This window comes from Pristiophorus japonicus, chromosome 24, assembly GCF_044704955.1.
Source record: "Pristiophorus japonicus isolate sPriJap1 chromosome 24, sPriJap1.hap1, whole genome shotgun sequence".
Classification (NCBI taxonomy): domain Eukaryota; kingdom Metazoa; phylum Chordata; class Chondrichthyes; family Pristiophoridae; genus Pristiophorus; species Pristiophorus japonicus.
In genome coordinates, this window is record NC_092000.1 from 14,920,037 (window position 1) to 14,939,765 (window position 19,729).

The 19,729-nt window shown below is 46.6% G+C and overlaps 1 protein-coding gene across 1 annotated transcript; it reads left to right on the forward strand.

Annotated features, from left to right (window-relative positions):
- The first annotated feature begins 3,969 nt into the window (after window positions 1-3,969).
- Window positions 3,970-19,693, forward strand: syce2 (synaptonemal complex central element protein 2). The gene is made up of 4 exons (XM_070867048.1): window positions 3,970-4,120; window positions 6,988-7,100; window positions 18,071-18,290; window positions 19,179-19,693. Exons 2-4 carry the CDS (start codon window positions 6,994-6,996, stop codon window positions 19,371-19,373), a joined length of 522 nt encoding a protein of 173 aa, XP_070723149.1. The 5' UTR covers window positions 3,970-4,120; window positions 6,988-6,993; the 3' UTR covers window positions 19,374-19,693.
- Window positions 19,694-19,729: the final 36 nt, after the last annotated feature.

Here is a 19,729-nt window from a genome sequence, read left to right on the forward strand (position 1 = left end):
GAGAGAAGGTCACTCTGTGACCAGTAACCTTTATTAGCCAGCACTGAAGTGGAGAAGATGGGTGGAGCTTCCCTTTTTATACCTGAAAGTCCAGGTTAGGAGTGTCTCCCACAAGTTCACCACCTGGTGGTCAGTGTTCTCACGGTGTACAACTTAGGTCAGTTTATACATGGGTTACAATGACAGTTGAATACATGACAGTGCCACATGCAGATGTACTGTGGAGATGCCTTTCCCAGTACATATTAGCCAAGGCACAGTGGAATCCTGTCACATGAGGTAGGTATACATAGACAACTGTGATGAGGTCGGCACGTTTCGAGAATGGAAACGGCTAGAATACTTGCCATGGCCTTGCACACAGAGGGACATGGAACAGGAAGACCAAGAGAGCCCTGGATAGGCAACATTAAGAGTAGCTTGTCACAGAAAAGGGTATAGAGGACTGAATCAGCCAGAACCCACAACCATCGGGCGAATTCATTGCTGAGCTGATGGACGGACATTTCTTCGTGGTAGTAGTGGCGGTGCTCAAGATGAGCTTTAGGACATAATTACTACCAATTTAAAGTAATTGCTAGGAGGTTTAGAGGGGATTTGAGGAAAAATCTTTTCACCCAGAGGGTGGTGGATCTGGAACTCACTGCCTGAAACGGTTATGAAGTTAAATCGACAGAGCCCACAGCCCATTGGTTTAGAATCATAGAAATTTACATCACGGAAGGAGGCCATTTTGGTCCATCGTTTCCGCGCTGGCCAACAAAGAGCCATCCAGCCTAATCCCACCTTCCAAGTCATGGTCCATAGTCTTGTAAGTTACGGCACTTCAAGTGCACATCCAAGCACTTTTTACATGTGCTGAGGGTTTCTGCCTCTACCACACAAAGTACTTGGATATGCACTGGACTACGGACCAATAGCTGTAAAGTGGGATTAGGCTGGATAGCTCTTTGTCAGAAGGCACAGACACGATGGGCCGAACAGCCGCCTTCTGCGCTGTAAATTTCTATGATGTAAGTTCAATCGAAACAGAGAGACCAGAGCTGGCAAACAATGCCGGGATTTGGAAAGATATTTTTGAGCGATGTGCTCAAACAGTAACCTAAATTTATTTTGATGGGGTTCCTGGGAAATAAGTTAAATTTGATGGAATTTTTTGCTTTATGGACACAATTAAACTATGGACCTTTAATACATAAGCGTATCTCCTGCAATGTTGTTCACAGTAGGTCATAAATGGCACATTGTTTCATAATGATAGGTATGTCATGTCCCTCATGCACAGTGGATTATTTTGTGGCTGAAGTGTTGTGTGTAAATATGGTCTGTCTTGTTAAGACCATATTGTCCACCTGCTACCTATATAGGATATTCTGAGGTCAACTAGAGGTTAAGTGCCTCGGGACGTTTTACTACGTTAAAGGCGCTATATAAATGCAAGTTAGGGCTGGTGAGGAAGATTTAAAGATTGGCACCTGATAAGTATTTGGCTCCAGGCCAGAAGAAACCAACATGAAATCATTCCTTTTCCTTCTCCTTTTGTTATTTGGAAGTGTGCCTGGCACATATTAAACACAAGACCTTTATTATCGATAATCAATAGATGGCTACATAGACAAATAGATAGATGCCAAAGTCATAGAATCATAGAATAGTACAGCACAGAAGGAGGCCATTCTGCCCATCGAGTCTGCACCGGCTCTTTCAAAGTAGTCCCATTCCCCCATTCTTTCCTCTTATCCCTGTAATTTTTTTCTCCTTCAAGTATTTATCCAATTCTCTTTTGAAGGCTACAATTGACTATGTATCCAACACCCTACCAGGCAGTGCATTCCAAATCCTAACCACTCGTTGAGTAAAAGAGTTTTTCCTCCTGTTGCGTGTGGTTCTTTTGCCAGTCACCTTAAATCTGTGCCCTTCTCGTTATTGGACCCTTCAGCTATTGGAAAAAGCTCCTCTTTTTTTTTACTCTATCTAAATCCTTCATGATTCTAAACACCTCTATCAAATCTCCTCTTAGCCTTCTCTGCTCCAAGGAGAACAACCCTGGTTCCTCCAGTCCATCCACATAACCAAAGCCCAACAACCCTGGTACCATTCTCGTAATGTCTTTACCATTCTAGTAATCGGCACGGTCCTGGCCTGCACAACCATCAGCCGGCTGGGGCCATTGGCGGGAGCGGCGGCCCGGCCCAGAAATCGGCGCAGTCCCGGCCTGTAAGACCATCAGCAGGCTGGGGCCATTGGAGGGAGCAGCGAGCGGCGGCCCGGCCCAGAAATCGGCGCAGTCCCGGCCTGTAAGACCATCAGCGGGCCGGGGCCATTGGAGCGGCGGCATGCTACTTCAGGGAGCAGCGCGTGCTGCTGCAGGAGGGCGACGGCTATGAAGCCAGGTCGCTGATTGCAGTGCGGGCAGGCACAGGAAGAGGGACGAAGGAGCGGTAAGTGTCCTTAGAGGGAAGTGACCGGGGGCCCAGGAGAGGTGTGAATCTGGGGCCCAGAAGGGACGATGGCCCAGGGGCAGCACAGGCCAGCCCACACTGCGATATTTGTGCACGCTCAGTCTGTGCAGCAGAGCTGGTCTCCATGTTAGTCTTGAGTAATCCTTGCCACAGTCAAGCCCGTGCGGTGGCTGGTGTGCAACAGCCACCACATGTTAAAAAAATCCAAGCACAGGCATCTTCCACCCTTCCCGATGTAGTTCGGGACCTGGAATATTTGGTCCTTCATTGAAACACCTGTGAACTCATCCTTTTTTAGCGTGGAAGCAACTCATCCTCGCTTCGGGGGACTGCCTATGATGATGATTCTGAAAGTGTAATTTGAAAACTTTCCCTACATGTTATGGGTTCTTATGGTCAGTGAGTGGAGACACAAGCAGTGTTGTCTGTAAGGCTATTGTAATACTTTCCCCTCTTATCATTCTCTCCTGAATACAGTGATTCATGCTGGGCACAACTCCATAGACAGCTCCATGGGCTGCTGGTTCCTTGGACAAGCGTACCTTTTTTAGGTGTCAGCTTGGCTTATTTACGCTATTTGACGACATGTGTCAATTCCGCCAAACCCGACCCTGTGTTCAGCCAAAGGCGAGACAAGCTCACTTTCGGCCAGTGCTCACTGGGTAGGATTCGGAAGTGGGAATTCTGGTCAGTTAATCCGCTCCCAAGTTCAGGATGTTATGGACAACTCTAGCTTCTCAACTGGCCGAGATCAATGAATGGAGCGCAGACTAGGGCTCAAACCTGGGACCTCCCTGATCTTCATGGATTGCTTCCACTCCTGCCTTCGTCTGCTGAACCTTCAGTTTGAAGATTTCAATAAAACAGAAAATGCTGGAAATTCTCAGCAGGTCAGGGCAGCATCTGGAGCGAAACAGAGTTAACGTCGCAGGTCGATGACCTTTTGTGACGGAAGGTCATCGACCTGAAACGTTAAATCTGTTTCTCTCTCCACAGATGCTACCTGACCTGCTGACCGTTTCCAGCATTGTCTGTTATTATTTCAGATTTCCAGCATCCGCAGTATTTTGCTTTGGATGAAGATTTCAATATAACTTGTATTGACCTGCGAAAGAAGTGGCACCAGTGCAGCCAGAAATCAAGATGCGACACCGTGTGAAGTTAAGGTCCTGCAGGGATTGAAAATTGCTCAAAACAGCAGCGATGAGGAATCTACCTGTGGCTGGGTGAATTTGTGTGTAAAAAAAGTGAGCAGTTTAAAATCTCAATGAGTTTCAAAAAAAAAAGTTTGGCAGAGTGCAGGTGATTCCCTCCAACTTTTGCAAAGTGGTAGGGCGGGGAAAAGTGAAAAGTTTAGTTGGGGGAGTGCAATATATTGGATCTCACACACACAGCACTCGGGCTGGAAGAGCCACTTGCTTCCGCCCACGTGGGCAAGAGGGCGCGGGCGGGAGAAGCAGGCGTGCTTGAATGGGCGGCGTCTGACGTCACGGCGTCGGCACGTGGGCGCCGAGGCGCGGCCGTGGTCAGGCGGGGGCGGGGTCCGCGGACCTTAGCAACGGGCCCAGGGCAGGCAGAGGGAGGAGCCAGGAGTCAAAAAATAAACCTCCCCCCTCTGCTTTGATGGTTCTCTATGCACCGCAGGTTGTACAATAGAGGTAAGGCTGGAATGCCAATTCAACTAATGGTCAATTAAACTATTGGTCAATTAACATAATGGTCAATTCAACTAATGGTCAATTCAACTGATGGTCAATCAAACTAATGGTCAATTCAACGAATGGTCAATTCAACTAATGGTCAAGTAACATAATGGTCAATTCAACTATTGGTCAATTAACATAATGGTCAATTTAACTAATGGTCAATCAAACTAATGGTCAGTTCAACGAATGGTCAATTCAACTATTGGTCAATTAACATAATGGTCAATTCAACTAATGGTCAATTCAACTAATGGTCAAGTAACATAATGGTCAGTTCAACTAATGGTCAATTCAACTATTGGTCAATTAACATAATGCTCAATTTAACTAATGGTCAATCAAACTAATGGTCAATTCAACTAATGGTCAATTTAACTAATGGTCAATCAAACTAATGGTCAATTCAACTAATGGTCAATTAAACTAATGGTCAATTCAACTAATGGTCAGTTTAACAAATGGTCAATCAAACTAATGGTCAATTCAACTAATGGCCAATTTAACTAATGGTCAATTCAACTAATGGTCAATCAAATTAATGGTCAATTCAACTAATGGTCAATCTGGAGGCTGGGTCAGTGCAGGAGTGGGGGGGAACCTGGGCTCCATTGCAATGGGGTTAAGGGGAGCTTAAATTTTCCCCCAAAGCACATACCAGTAGTCTCTACTATAATTATCTACAGGAGAATGGCAGTCTTGTCCCACCCCCAATTGCTGCCTCCAGTCTGAGGGTCCGAGCCCCTGGCTCAGTGGGCAGCACTCCCGCCTCCGAGTCAGAAGATTGTGGGTCCAAGGCTGACACTCCCAGTGCAGTGCGGAGGGGCAGTGCTGCACTGTCGGAGGTGCCGTCTTTCAGATGAGATGTTAAACCGAGGCCCCCGTCTGGCACTATTTCGAAGAAGAGCAGGGGGGTTATCCCCGGTGACCTGGGGCCAATATTTATCCCTCAATCAACGTAACAAAAACAGATTATCTGGTCATGATCACATTGCTGTTTGTGGGAGCTTGCCGTGCGCAAAATTGTCTGCCGCATTTCGCACATTACAACAGTGACTACACTCGAAAAGTACCTCATTGGCTGTAAAGCGCTTTTGACATCCGGTGGTCGTGAAAGGCGCTGTATAAATGCAAGTCTTTATTTTTTCCTGAACCATCACTGGTTCTGGCGGCTCTGCAATTGGCGGTGCGCTATGTCATCCAGCTCCCTCCCTCCTACATTACAGCAGTGTGTCAGCCGTGGCTCAGTGGGTCGCACTCTCGCTCGCTTCCAGGTCAGCAGGTTGTCCCACTCCAGGGACTTGAGCACATCAATCTAGGCTGACACTTTAATGCAGTGCTGACGGAGCGCTGCACCGTCGGAGGTGCTGTCTTTCGGATGAGTCGTTAAACCGAGGCCCCGTCTTCCCTCTCAGGTGGACGTAAAAAATTTCATGGCACTGTTTCGAAGAAGAGCAGGGGAGTTATTCCCCGTGTTCCGGGCCAATACTTATCCCTCAATCAACATAACAAAAAAAAAATAGATTATCTGGTCATTATCACAGTACTGCTTGTGGGAGCTTGCTGTGCTCAAATTGGCTGCTGGGTTTCCTACTTTACGACAGTGACTATACTCCAAAAGTATTTCATTGGCTGTAAAGCGCTTTGAGACGTCCGGTGGTTATGAAAGGCGCTATATAAATGCAAGTCTTTCTCCAGTCTGAGGGTCAAGCTCTGGCTCAGTGGGCAGCACCCTTGCCTCTGAGTCAGAAGGTCGTGGGTATCAAGTCCCACCGGGTGCCTCCTCGCATTTAGTGTAAGATGAAAGGACAGTCTGGGATGAGGGGTCATTTGGCCCTCTGAAGCGCATCTCTTCAATGATGGGGCTTTTTTGTTTCATGTATGATTTTCAGCACACTCTCGCCTATGAGTTAGAAGGTTGTGGGTATCAAGACCCACTCCAGAGACTTGAGCGCATAAATCTAGGCTGACACTCCAGTGGAGTGCTGAGGGGGTGCTGCACTGTCGGAGGTGCCGTCTTTTGGATGAGTCTTGAAACCGAGGCCCCGCCTCCCCTTCCAGGTGGATGTAAAAGATCTCACGGCCACTGTCGAAGAAGACCGAGGAGGAAGGGGATGTTATCCTCTGTGTCCTGACCAATATTTATCCCTCAACAGATTATCTGGTCATTATCACAGTGCTGTTTGTGAGAACTTGCTGTGCTCAATATGCATTTCCTACATTACAACTGATAGATCCTTACTATACAGTATAAATGCACACGAGGCCCATGCTTGAGAGAAGGTCAGTCTGTGACCTGTCCTTTATTCCTTAGCACTCCAAGTAATGAAGGTGGGTGGAGCTTCCCCTTTTGTACCTGAAGGCCCAGGTTAGGAGTGTCTCCCACCTAGTGGTCAGTGTTCTCACAGTGTACAACTTAGATCAGATTATACATGGGTTACAATGCTGGTTGAATACATGACAACAACAATGACTTTAAAAAGTACTGCATTGGCTATAAAGCGCTTTGGGGTGTCTGGTGGTCGTGAAAGGCGCTATATAAATGCAAATCTTTTCTTTCCAGCTGCACCAGTGGAGGAAGCTGTTTCAAGGTCACTTAGTGCTATGTTCTGCACTGAGCAGTGTGGCCAAGCCTGGACCCACCAGCTTGTAAAGTTATCCGGAGCTGAGCAGGAAGAAAATCCCCTCATGGATTTGTATCCCAGGTTCAGGCAGTGCCCTGAGGAGAGGAGAAAATTGGATGAAACAAACACATATTTATATCTGCAGCGTGATTTGATTATATCTGATGCGAGCTGTTAAAACTCTGCTTATGCTTTTAGATCAGCATGGCCGACAAGGATTATGGCAGCGAGCAAAAGATGGGGAGCGTTAATGATGGCGCTCCACAAACCAGTGGCTGCAGGAAGAATCTCTACACAGAGGTAGATTTAAGGTGAGGAGGACCAGAGTTGTTATTCTCCTTTTACGGGCGAGCAGAAGTAAATCTGACCCAAAATATACCGATAGTGCTGGGGTGTCCAAACGGTTTGTTTTCGGTACGTACCATGCAGCTCCTCGTGGCCTAGATTTTCTGCTTGAGTTACACCTGAGAGCAACTGCCGTATTTTCTGTCATTTGCACAAAAGCAACCCTTGAATGCCAGGGATGCATGGTGTTCAGTGTGGCTGACGATGCCTTGCGGGGCCTGGGGAAGGGGAGCAACTAGTACCAATAAGCACATCGTGTCATTTATAACTATTTAAGAAATATAGCTTCCAGCCTGAGAGGAGCATGTTGGTAGTTGTGCCATGCAGCACGGGGCATTGTGAGTGCTTTTTTAAGCAGTGTCAGGTTGGATTTGGATATACTGGACCTGATGGCTTGCATCCTAGGGTCTTAAGAGAAGTAGCGGCAGGGATTGTGGATGCATTGACTGTAATTTACCAAAATTCCCTGGATTCTGGGGAGGTCCCAGCAGATTGGAAAACTGCAAATGTAACGCCCCTATTCAAAAAAGGAGGCAGACAAAAAGCAGGAAACTATAGATCAGTTAGCCTAACATCTGTGGTTGGGAAAATGTTGGAGCCTATTATTAACGAATCAGTAACAGGACATTTGGGAAAGCAAAATTTGGTCAGGCAAAGTCAGCATGAATTTATGAAGGGGAAGTCATGTTTGACAAATTTGCTGGAATTCTGTGAGGATGTAACGAACAGGGTGGATAAAGGGAAACCAGTGGATGTGGTGTATTTGGACTTCCAGAAGGCATTTGACAAGGTGCCACACAAAAGGTTACTGCACAAGATAAAAGTTCAGCTGCACAAGATAAAAGTTCACGGGGTTGGGGTAATATATTAGCATGGATAGAAGATTGGCTGACAAACAGAAAACAGAGAGTCGGGATAAATAGTTCATTCTCTGGTTAGAAATTAGTAACGAGTGGGGTGCCACAGGGATCAGTGCTGGGACCCCAACTATTTACAATCTATATTAACGACTTGGAAGAGGGGAGTGAGTGTAACGTAGCCAAATTTGATGACAATACAAAGATGGGAGGAAGAGCAATGTTTGAGGAGGACATAAAGAGGCTGCAGAAGGACATCGACAGGCTAAGTGAGTGGGCAAGAATTTGGCAGATGAAGTATAATGTTGGAAAGTGTTGAGGTCATGCACTTTGGCAGAAAAAAATCAAAGAGCAAGTTATTATTTAAACGGAGAAAGATTGCAAACTGCTGCAGTACAGCAGGGTCTGGATGTACTTGTGCATGAAACGCAGAGGGATGGTATGCAGGTACAGCAAGTGATCAGGAAGGCCAATGGAATCTTGGCCTTTATTGCAAAGGGGATGGAATATAAAAGCAGGGAGGTCTTGTTACAGCTATACAGGGTATTGATGAGGCCACATTGATGAATACTGCGTGCAGTTTTGGTTTCCATATTTACGAAAGGATATACTTGCTGTGGAGGCAGTTCAGAGAAGGTTCACTAGGTTGATTCTGGGGATGAGGGGGTTAACTTATGAGGAAAGGTTGAGTAGGTTGGGCCTCTACTCATTGGAATTCAGAAGAATGAGAGGTGATCTTATCGAAACGTATAAGATTATGAGGGGGCTTGACAAGGTGGATGCAGAGAGGATGTTTCCACTGATGGGGGAGACTAGAACTAGAGGGCATGATCTTAGAATAAGGGACCGCCCATTTAAAACTGAGATGAGGAGAAATTTCTTCTCTCAGAGGGTTGTAAATCTGTGGAGTTCGCTGCCTCAGAGAGCTGTGGAAGCTGGGACATTAAATAAATTTAAGACAGAAATAGACAGTTTCTTGAATGATGTGGGGGTAGGGGGTTATGGGGAGCGGGCAGGGAAGTGGAGCTAAGTCCATGATCAGATCAGCCATGATCTTATTGAATGGCGGAGCAGGCTCGAGGGGCCTTATGGCCTACTCCTGTTCCTATTTCTTCTGTTCTTATAATAATGCCAGCTGACAATTGATTGAAAAATGAATCGTTTTATTTTACTGCAAGTGAACACCCTTTATTAATCAGGCAGGGCAATAATTTTCCCCTCTTCTTCATAACAACAAAGTAGACATGAGCTGGCTAAAAAAGATTAGAGGGAAAGTTTACTTAGAAAGGCTTTGTTAAATGAGACTGCTGTGCAGAACTTCAAGGTGGAGGAAATATAAACCAAACACAAGTCCTCTACTCATATTAAACGAACTACTGTTACTTTGGCAAAGATTCAAAGACTGAGCAAAGCCAATATCTATTAACCTATACCCATAATATATAAAAGTTGCTATGTATGTCACAGACTCCTTATTTGGGTATCACAATTCTCTGACGCACAGTAACACCTGCAATTGCACCCTTTTACCACTAGTTCATAAATACAGAAGAATTAGGAGCAGGAGTTAGCCACACAGCTCCTCGAGCCTGCTCCGCCATTCAATAAGATCATGGCTGATCTTCTACCTCAGCTCCACTTTCTCGCCCGATCTCCATATCCATTGATTCCAAATATCTATCGATCTCAGTCTTGAATATACTCAACGATTCAGCATCCACAGCCGTCTGGGTTCGAGAATTCCAGAGATTCACCACCCTCTGAGTGAAGCAGGGTTCCAGCATGTTGCAGAATCCTGCACGATACTTAAAAAAATTATTCGTTGATGGGATGTGGGCGTCGCTGGCAAGGCCGGCATTTATTGCCCATCCCTAATTGCCCTCGAGAAGGTGATGGTCCGTCGCCTTTCTTGAACTGCTGCAGTCTATGTGGCGAAGGTGCTCCCACAGTGCTGTTAGGGAGGGGGTTCCAGGATTTTGACCCAGCGATGACGGAACGGCCGATATATTTCCAAATCAGGATGGTGTGTGACTTGGAGGGGAACGTGGAGGTGGTGGTGTTCCCATGCGCCTGCTGCCCTTGTCCTTCTAGGTGGTAGAGGTCACGGGTTTGGGAGGTGCTGCCAAAGAAGCCTTGGCGAGTTGCTGCAGTGCATCTTGTAGATGGTACACACTGCAGCCACGGTGCGCCGGTGGTGGAGAGAGTGAATATTTAAGGTGGTCGACAGGGTGCCAAACAAGTGGGCTGCTTTGGCCTGGATGGTGTCGAGCGTCTTGAGTGTTGTTGGTGCTGCACTCATCCAGGCAAGTGGAGCGTATTCCATCACACTCCTGACTTGTGCCTTGTAGATGGTGGAAAGGCTTTGGGGAGTCAGGAGGTGAGACACTCGCTACAGAATACCCAGCCTCTGAACTGCTCTTGTTGCCACGGTATTTATGTGGCTAGTCCAGTTAAGTTTCTGGTCAATGGTGACCCCCAGGTGCGGGATTCAGCGATGGTAATACCTACAGCCTCACTAATGCACTTGGCAGGTAATTCATTTTGTGGCAAAGCCACAGGAGGTTCACTCGTATTGTTCAAAAATAATCTAAATATAAATCTAATGGAATGCTGTAAAAAGCTGGACATTAAACAAATATTTGTCTGTTTGGTATCTTATTTAAATAGCTGCTCTCCCACGTTAAATGCACACATGTATTTATTTTTGTCACTGTAGTATGGGAGGGGAACATACTGGATAGAGAAAACATTTCTCTATCGGCAGTAGGTGCGGAAGCTGTATTTCTTTTCAGTAAACAATCAAAAACACTTAGTTCATTGACTCCGAGCACATTTTTCACAAGCTGCTTTCCAAATTCTTTTAGCAAAGATGCACACCTCACTATCTGCCTTGCAACACGAACAACTAGCTGAGACATTTGCCAATAAAAATTATCATCATAGAAACATACAAACATAGAAAATAGGTGCAGGAGTAGGCCATTTGGCCCTTCGAGCCTGCACCACCATTCAATAAGATCATGGCTGATCATTCACCTCAGTACCCCTTTCCTGCTTTCTCTCCATACCCCTTGATCCCTTTAGCCATAAGAGCCATATCTAACTCCCTCTTGAAAATATCCAAGGAACTGGCATCAACAACTCTCTGCGGCAGGGAATTCCACAGGTTCACAACTCTCTGAGTGAGGAAGTTTCTCTTCATCTCGGTCCTAAATGGCTTACCCCTTATCCTTAGACTGTGACCCCTGGTTCTGGACTTCCCCAACATTGGGGACATTCTTCCTGTGTCTAACCTGTCCAGGCCCGTCAGAATTTTATATGTTTCTATGAGATCCCCTTTCATTCTTCTAAACTCCAGTGAATACAGGCCCAGTCGATCCAGTCTCTCCTCATATGTCGGTCCTGCCATCCCGGGAATCAGTCTGGTGAACCTTCGCTGCACTCCCTTAACAGCAAGAACATCCTTCCTCAGATTAGGAGACCAAAACTGAACACAATATTCCAGGTGAGGCCTCACTAAGGCCCTGTACAACTGCAGTAAGACCTCCCTGCTCCTATACTCAAATCCCCTAGCTATGAAGGCCAACATGCCATTTGTCTTCTCACTGCCTGCATGCCAACTTTCAATGACTGATGTACCATGACACCCAGGTCTCGTTGTACCACCCCTTCTCCGAATCACCATTCAGATAATATTCTGCCTTTCTGTTTTTGCCACCAAAGTGGATAACCTCACACTTATCCACATTATACTCCAGCTGCCATGCAGTTGCCCACTCACCTAACCTGTCCAAGTCACCCTGCAGCCTCTTAGCATCCTCCTCACAGCTCACACCACCACCCAGCTTAGTGTCATCTGCAAACTTGGAGATATTACACTCAATTCCTTCATCTAAATCACTGATGTATATTGTAAATAGCTGGGGTCCCAGCACTGAGCCCTGCGGCACCCCACTAATCACTGCCTGCCATTCTGAAGAGGACCCGTTTATCCCGACTCTCTGTTTCCTGTCTGCCAACCAGTTCTCTATCCACGTCAATACATTACCCCCAATACCATGTGCTTTAATTTTGCACACCAATCTCTTGTGTGAGACCTTGTCAAATGGCTTTTGAAAGTCCAAATACACCACATCCATTGGTTCTCCCTTGCCCACTCTACTTGTTACATCCTCAAAAGTTTTTAGAAGATTTGTCAAACATGATTTCCCTTTCATAAATCCATGCTGATTTGGACCAATCCTGTCACTGCTTTCCAAATGCGCTGCTATTTCATCTTTAATAAGTGATTCCAACATTTTCCCCATCACTGATGTCAGGCTAACCGGTCTATAATTACCCGTTTTCTCTCTTCCTCCTTTTTAAAAAAGTGGTGTTACATTAGCTACCCTCCAGTCCATAGGAACTGTTCCAGTGTGTTGGAAAATGATCACCAATGCATCCACTATTTCTAGGGCCACTTCCTTAAGTACTCTGGGATGCAGACTATCAGGCCCTGGGGATTTATCGGATTTCAATCCCATCAATTTCCCTAACACAATTTCCTGACTAATAAGGATTTCCTTCAGTACCTCCTTCTCGCTAGACCCTCGGTCCCCTAGTATTTCCAGAAGGTTATTTGTGTCTTCCTTCATGAAGACAGAACCAAAGTATTTGTTTAATTGGTCTGCCATTTCTTTGTTCCCCATTATAAATTCACCTGATTCTGACTGCAAGGGACCTACATTTGTCTTCACTAATCTTTTTCTCTTCACATATCTATAGAAGCTTTTGCAGTCAGTTTTTATGTTCCCAGCAAGCCTCCTCTCATACTCTATTTCCCCCTCCTAATTAAATCCTTTGTCCTTTTCTGATGAATTCTAAATTTCTCCCAGTCCTCAGGTTTGCTGCTTTTTCTGGCCAATTTATATGCCTCTTCCTTGGATTTAACACTATCCCTAATTTCCCTTGTTAGCCACGGTTGAGCCACCTTCCCCGTTTTATTTTTACTCCAGACAGAGATGTACAATTGTTGAAGTTCATCCATGTGATCTCATACCATCGAAATTACCTTTCCTTAAGTTCAGGACCCTAGTCTCTGAATTAACTGTGTCACTCTCCATCTTAATAAAGAATTTTACCATATTATCTTCCAAGGGGCCTCACACAACAAGATTGCTAATTAGTCCTTTCTCATTACACATCACCCAGTCGAGGATGGCTGGCCCTCTAGTTGGTTCCTCGACATATTGGTCTAGAAAAGTATCCATAATACACTCCAGGAAATCCTCCTCCACCATATTGCTACCAGTTTGGTTAGCCCAATCTATATGTAGATTAAAATCGCCCATGATAACTGCTGTATCTTTATTGCACGCACCCCTAATTTCTTGTTTGATGCTGTCCCCAACCTCACTACTACTGTTTGGTGGTCTGTACACAGCTCCCACTAGCATTTTCTGCCCTTTGGTATTCTGCAGCTCTACCCATACAGATTCCACATCATCCAAGCTAAAGTCCTTCTTTACTACTGCATTAATTTCCTCTTTCACCAGCAACCCTACCCCCCCCCCCCCCCCCCCACCTCCTTTTCCTTTCTGTCTATCCTTCCTGACTGTTGAATACCCCTGGATGTTGAGTTCCCAGCCTTGGTCACCTGGAGCTATGTCTCCGTAATCCCAATTATATCATATAGGTTAATGGCTGCCTGCGCAGTTAATTCGTCCACTTTATTACGAATACATGTCGCATTGAGGCACAGAGCCTTCAGGCTTGTCTTTTTAACACACTTTGTCCCTTTAGAATTTTGTTGAAATGTGACCCTTTTTGATTTTTGCCTTGGGTTTCTCTGCCCTCCACTTTTACTTTTCTTCTTTCTATCTTTTGCTTCTGCCCCCATTTTACTTCCCTCTGTCTCCCTGCATAGATTCCCATCCCCCTGCCATATTAGTTTAACCCCTCCTCAACAGCACTAGCAAACACTCCCCCTAGGATGTTGGTTCCGGTCCTGTCCAGGTGCAGACGTCCAGTTTGTACTGGTCCCACCTCCCCCAGAACCGGTTCTAATGTCCCAGGAATTTGAATCCCTCTCTCCTGCACCACTCTCAAGCCACGTCTTCATCTTAGCTATCCTGCAATTCCTACTCTGACTAGCATCATAGGCAGTCCCTCGAAATTGAGGAAGACTTGCTTCCACTCTAAAAGTGAGTTCTCAGGTGGCTGTACAGTCCAATATGGGAATTACAGTCTGTCACAGGTGGGACAGACAGTTGTTGAAGGAAAGGGTGGGTGGGACTGGTTTGCCGCACGCTCCTTCCGCTGCCTGCGCTTGTTTTCTGCATACTCTCGGCGACGAGGTGCTCAGCGCCAAGGTCTTGTGCCTAGCGGATACCTGTCCTGCTCAATTCTGAACTCGGCTTCCTCCGACCTCTGCAACCTTTGTCCCTCTCTGCCTGTATCTTCCCTCTTGCCCTGTGGCACCCTAGTGCATGACTCATCACCGCTACACATGACTTCTCTAACACTATCTAAGCTGGCCTCCATGCTTCAAGCCTCCACAAGCTTCCAGAGCCCACCATTCTCACCAACACTAGTGACACTCCTGTCATGACTCACATTAAGTCCTGCACTATCACCGCTGTGCTTTCCAAGCTCCACACCCCAAGAAGGTCAATTTTCAAAATCCTCAGCCTCCCTGTGGCTTCGTGTCAGCCGTGGCTCAGTGGGTAGCACAGTCGCCTTTCAGTCAGAAGGTTGTGGGTTCAAATCCCACTCCAGGGACTCGAGCACATCATCATCATCATAGGCAGTCCCTCGGAATCAAGGAAGCAAGACTTGCTTCCGCTCCTGAAGTGAGTTCTTTGGTGGCTGAGCAGTCCAATACGAGAGCCACAGACTCTGTCACAGGTGGGACAGACAGTCGTTGAGGGAAGGGGAGGGTGGGACAGGTTTGCCTCATGCTCTTTCCGCTGCCTGCGCTTGATTTCTGCATGCTCTCGGCATTGAGACGTGAAGTGCTCAGCGCCCTCCCGGATGCACTTACTCCAATTAGGACGGTCTTTGGCCAGGGACTCCGAGATGTCAGTGGGGATGTTGCACTTTATCAGAGAGGCTTTGAGGGTGTCCTTGTAACGTTTCCGCTGCCCACCTTTGGCTCGTATGTCGTGAAGGAACTCCGCATAGAGCACTTGCTTTGGGAGTCTTGTGTCTGGCATGCGAACTATGTGGCCTGCCCAGCGGAGCTGATCAAGTGTGGTCAGTGCTTCAATGCTGGGGATGTTAGTCTGGACGAGGACGCTGATGTTGGTGCGCCTGTCATCCCAGGGGATTTGTAGGATCTTGCGGAGATATCTCGGCTGACACTCCAGTGCAGTGCTGAGGGAGTGCTGCACTGTCGGAGGTGTCATCTTTCAGAATCTCTCTCGGGTAGACGTAAAAGATCCCGCGGCACTATTATCCCCGGTGTCCAACACTTATCCTTCAATCAACATAACAAAAAAAATTATCTGGTCATTATCACATTGCTGTTTGTGGGAGCTTGCAATTTGGCTGCTGAGTTTCCTACATTGCAACAGTGACTGCACACCAAAAAGCACTTCATTGGCTGTAAAATGCTTTGAAACGTCCAGTGGTCATGAAAGGCGCTATATAAATGTAAGTCTTTGCGGCACCTTGCCGTTGCTTTCTCCTCTGGCTTTCCGTTCCCACATTTACCCTCTGTTTCTCTAACGCTAGATGGTTTTCTCAGCGTTCACTTCCTCTGCCCCACCACTGCCAGCTGCTTGTTCCGGCACCAGACTCGGGCCCTATGGAACTCCCTGCCCAGTTACTCCTACCTTGCAACCACCCTCCCTGCTTTCCATAGCCACCTCTTCTTTTCTACTTTCTCATGCTCTACGCCCATCATACTCTTTTCCTCCCTATTGTAGAGCTGCCATGCGACATCTATCTGATTGTGAGGGTCAAATTGTTATCGTCATAATAATTACTTGGTTTTCCTCGACCATATATTTATGTAAATCATAGAATCACAGAAAATTGCGACACTAAAGGAGGCCATTCGGCCCATCATGTCTGTGCCGGTAAATGTACAACAGGTCTTAAAAATTAATTCATATTACCGTCATGATGACAGAAGAGTTAAAAACGGTCACTTTTGTAATAGTGGCAACAACAAACCTCAGAGGGCAAGGTAGAGAGGTCAAGTGAGCATGACCTGTTCCATTACTGGTATTGAATTCCCTTTATCACTTTGTTTGCCCATTCCACCATCTTATCAAGATCTCCTTGCAACTTCCTTTGGTCATCAGGAATGTTAGGCAGGACATTCGCACATGCGTGCCATGATTGGCTGGTTTTGTGCCATTTCTGTCAACAAAGTTGTGTATCAGAAAATGTGTATCTGCTCTCCTCAAATTCTGCCCTCTTGAGCATTGCTGATTATAATTGCTCAACCATAAACTTGAGGTCATCCAAAACTCAGCTGCCCGTGTATCAACTCGCACCAAGTCTCGCTCACCCATCACCCCCTGTGCTCGCTGATCTACATTGGCTCCCGGTTAAGCGACGTCTCGATTTCAAAATTATTCCTTCCTTTCTTTCCTCCCTTCCTTTCCTTCCTTCCTCTCCCTTCTTTCCTTCCTCTCCCTCCTTCCTTCCTCTCCCTCTTTCCTTCCTCTCCCTCCTTCCTTCCTCTCCCTCCTTCCTTCCTCTCCCTTCTTTCCTTCCTCTCCCTCCTTCCTTCCTCTCCCTCCTTCCTTCCTCTCCCTTCTTTCCTTCCTCTCCCTCCTTCCTTCTTCTCCCTCCTTCCTTCCTCTCCCTCCCTCCTTCTTCTCCCTCCTTCCTTACTTTCCCTTCTTTCCTTCCTCTCCCTCCTTCCTTCCTCTCTCTCCTTCCTTCCTCTTCCTTCTTTCCTTCCTCTCCCTCCTTCCTTCCTTCATTCCTTCCTTCCTTCCACTCCCTCGTTCCTCTCCCTCGTTAGCTCGTTCTTTTTCTCTTTCTTCTTTCTTATCTTCCTCGATTACTTGAACACATCTTGTAATAGCACTCACTGAGAACAAGAACTAAAGATGGTTACAAAAGCAAAATACTGCGGATGCTGGAATCTGAAATAAAAACAGAAAATGCTGGAAATCTCAGCGGGTCAGGCAGCGTCTGTGGGGAGAGTTTTTTCTCCACAGATGCTGCCTGACCCGCTTAGATTTCCAACTGAAGAGGGTTGTTGGCTAGAGGCACCTTTATTCAATCCTGGAAGGGAAGGTCTTATTCCTTCCTCTAAAAGGACCAGAATGCTGCCACCCTATTCTAGTTGTTATCGTCATCATAGGCAGTCCCTCGGAATCGAGGAAGACTTGCTTCCACTCTTAAAATGAGTCCTTAGGTGGCTGAACAGTCCAATACGAGAACCATAGTCCCTGTCACAGGTGGGACAGACAGTGGTTGAAGGAAGGGGTGGGTGGGACAGGTTTGCCGCACGCTCTTTCCGCTGTCTGCGCTTGATTTCTGCATGCTCTTGGCGACGAGACTCGAGGTGCTCAGCGCCCTTCCAGATGCACTTCCTCCACTTAGGGCGGTCTTTGGCCAGGGACTCCCAGGTGCCGGTGGGGATGTTGCACTTTATCAGGGAGGCTGTGAGGGTTTCCTCTGCCCACCTTTGGCTCATTTGCCGTGAAGGAGTTCTGAGTAGAGCGCTTGCTTTGGGAGTCTCGTGTCTGGCATGCAAACTATGTGGCCTGCCCAGTGGAGCTGATCAAGTGTGGTCAGTGCTTCAATGCTGGGGATGTTGGATGGTCGAGGGCGCTCCATGATGACATGCAGGCCGTGATCCTTACAACGGATCCATTACAGGCCCAATCCACGTCCGGACCGGGGTTAAACAGGGCTGCGTCACCACCCCAACCCTCTTCTCAATCTTCCTCGCTGTAATGCTCCACCTCACAGTCGACAAGCTCCCCGCTGGAGTGGAACTAAACGACAGAACCAGTGAGAACCTGTTCATTGTAATTGTATGTTTGTGGCAGATATCCACGCTATGCCTGTTAAGAATGACTTGCCTACAGGTATGACAGTCACCCACCTATTTTTATTTTCTCCTGCAACAGGGAGGAATGCTGTAGTTTACCCGACGAAGTGACGGCAAACTCCGATGTGGAGAATTCCACCCTTGATTTCGGTGCCAAGCCCTCAAACTGTTTTGCGGCCTCGGATTCCAGTGTTGAAGGGCTGTGTGAACGAACGAAACAGCTGGTGAATGAGATAAACAAAAGCAGGATAAAGGACCACAAGTTGATGAGCAGCTTTAAGGATACTCTTATTTTGAAGGTAATTATATATCCTTTCTGATCATTGAAAAGCGGTAATTTATGTAAGGCAGCTTTTAAGCGTGAAGAATGTTATGTGTTTGTGAGTCAAGGCAATTATCTCCGTCACAGGACCCTTGCTCTTCACGGAACCCTGCAGCTCCTGTGAAGAACAGCCCAGCTGTTCCTTGTGGGTGTCAGGTGCAGCAAAGGTTGTGATGTAGAACAAAGGGAGTCCCACACACGATCGCTTGCCCATGTACAGGATCGTGGTCCGATGTGTAAAACAGTCTTGGTTCAATTCCAGATCTCAACCATTGGGAGTGCTACAGTAAGAAAGAAAGACTTGCATTCATACAGCGACTTTCACGGCACAGGCAACGAAGTATTCTTTGGAGTGCAGTCATTATTGCAATATGGCAGCCAGCTTGCACACAGCAAGCTCCCAGAAACAACGTGATAATGACCCGATGATCTATTTTTTTGTTATGTTGATTGAGGGATAAATATTGGTCCAGACACCAGGGATAACACCCCCTACTCTTCTTTGAAATAGTGCCATGGGATCTTGTACGTCCACCAGAGAGAGCAGACGGGGCCTCGGTTTAACGTCTCGTCCAAAAGACGGCACCTCTGGCAGGGCAGCGCTCCCTCAGCACTGCACTGGGAGCGTCAGCCTAGATTTATGTGCTCAAGTCCCTGGGGTGGGACTTGAACCCACGACCTTCTGACTTAGAGGTGAGAGTGCTGCCCACTGAGCCACAGCTGAGACTAAAGGGAACATTGCTCACAAGCTGTCGTCACTGGAAGATACCGTGCATACACGGCTGCGTGCGGCAAATTTAAAGGGACTGCGCACGGAAATAAAAGAGAGAGGGAACTTTGCATATAACCTCTTGCCATTTTCAAGGTTTCCGAATTCTCCAAGAAGATAGAAGGAGGATTGTTTGAAATCTACAACAACGAGAACAAATTGATTGAGGACACGCTGCAGGAGCTGCTGACCATCCTGGATAGGATCAGATGTTTAGAGTCCGAACTTAAACAGACCTGCAATGCCATGGCAACGGTCTACAAGGACATGTGTACCCAGCCAGAAGTATAAGCGGTATCTTACATCATAATAGGCTCTGCAGAATAAGTATTCACATCTTTTCTTTTTTTTCTCCTTTTTTAGAGTTCAGTGTCGTCGGTAGAAAAATAACCCAATTGCCTATAGATTGCTTGTGGCCAGTTGGCTTGCTATGAATTAATGCATTTTTCTTTGCAATCCAGTAGAGTTATTCTTTGGACCACAACATGGAAGAACTATATAAATATACCAACTGTATTTAATTAGCACTCAGTTTGGAATTATATGATAGTTTCTGCTTGGCAGGTTTGCTTGTACTAACAATTGTAAAATAAATTCTGGTTTGAAAACTGCTTTAGGTTAGAGGTTGTTGCATTAAAAAAGGGGAG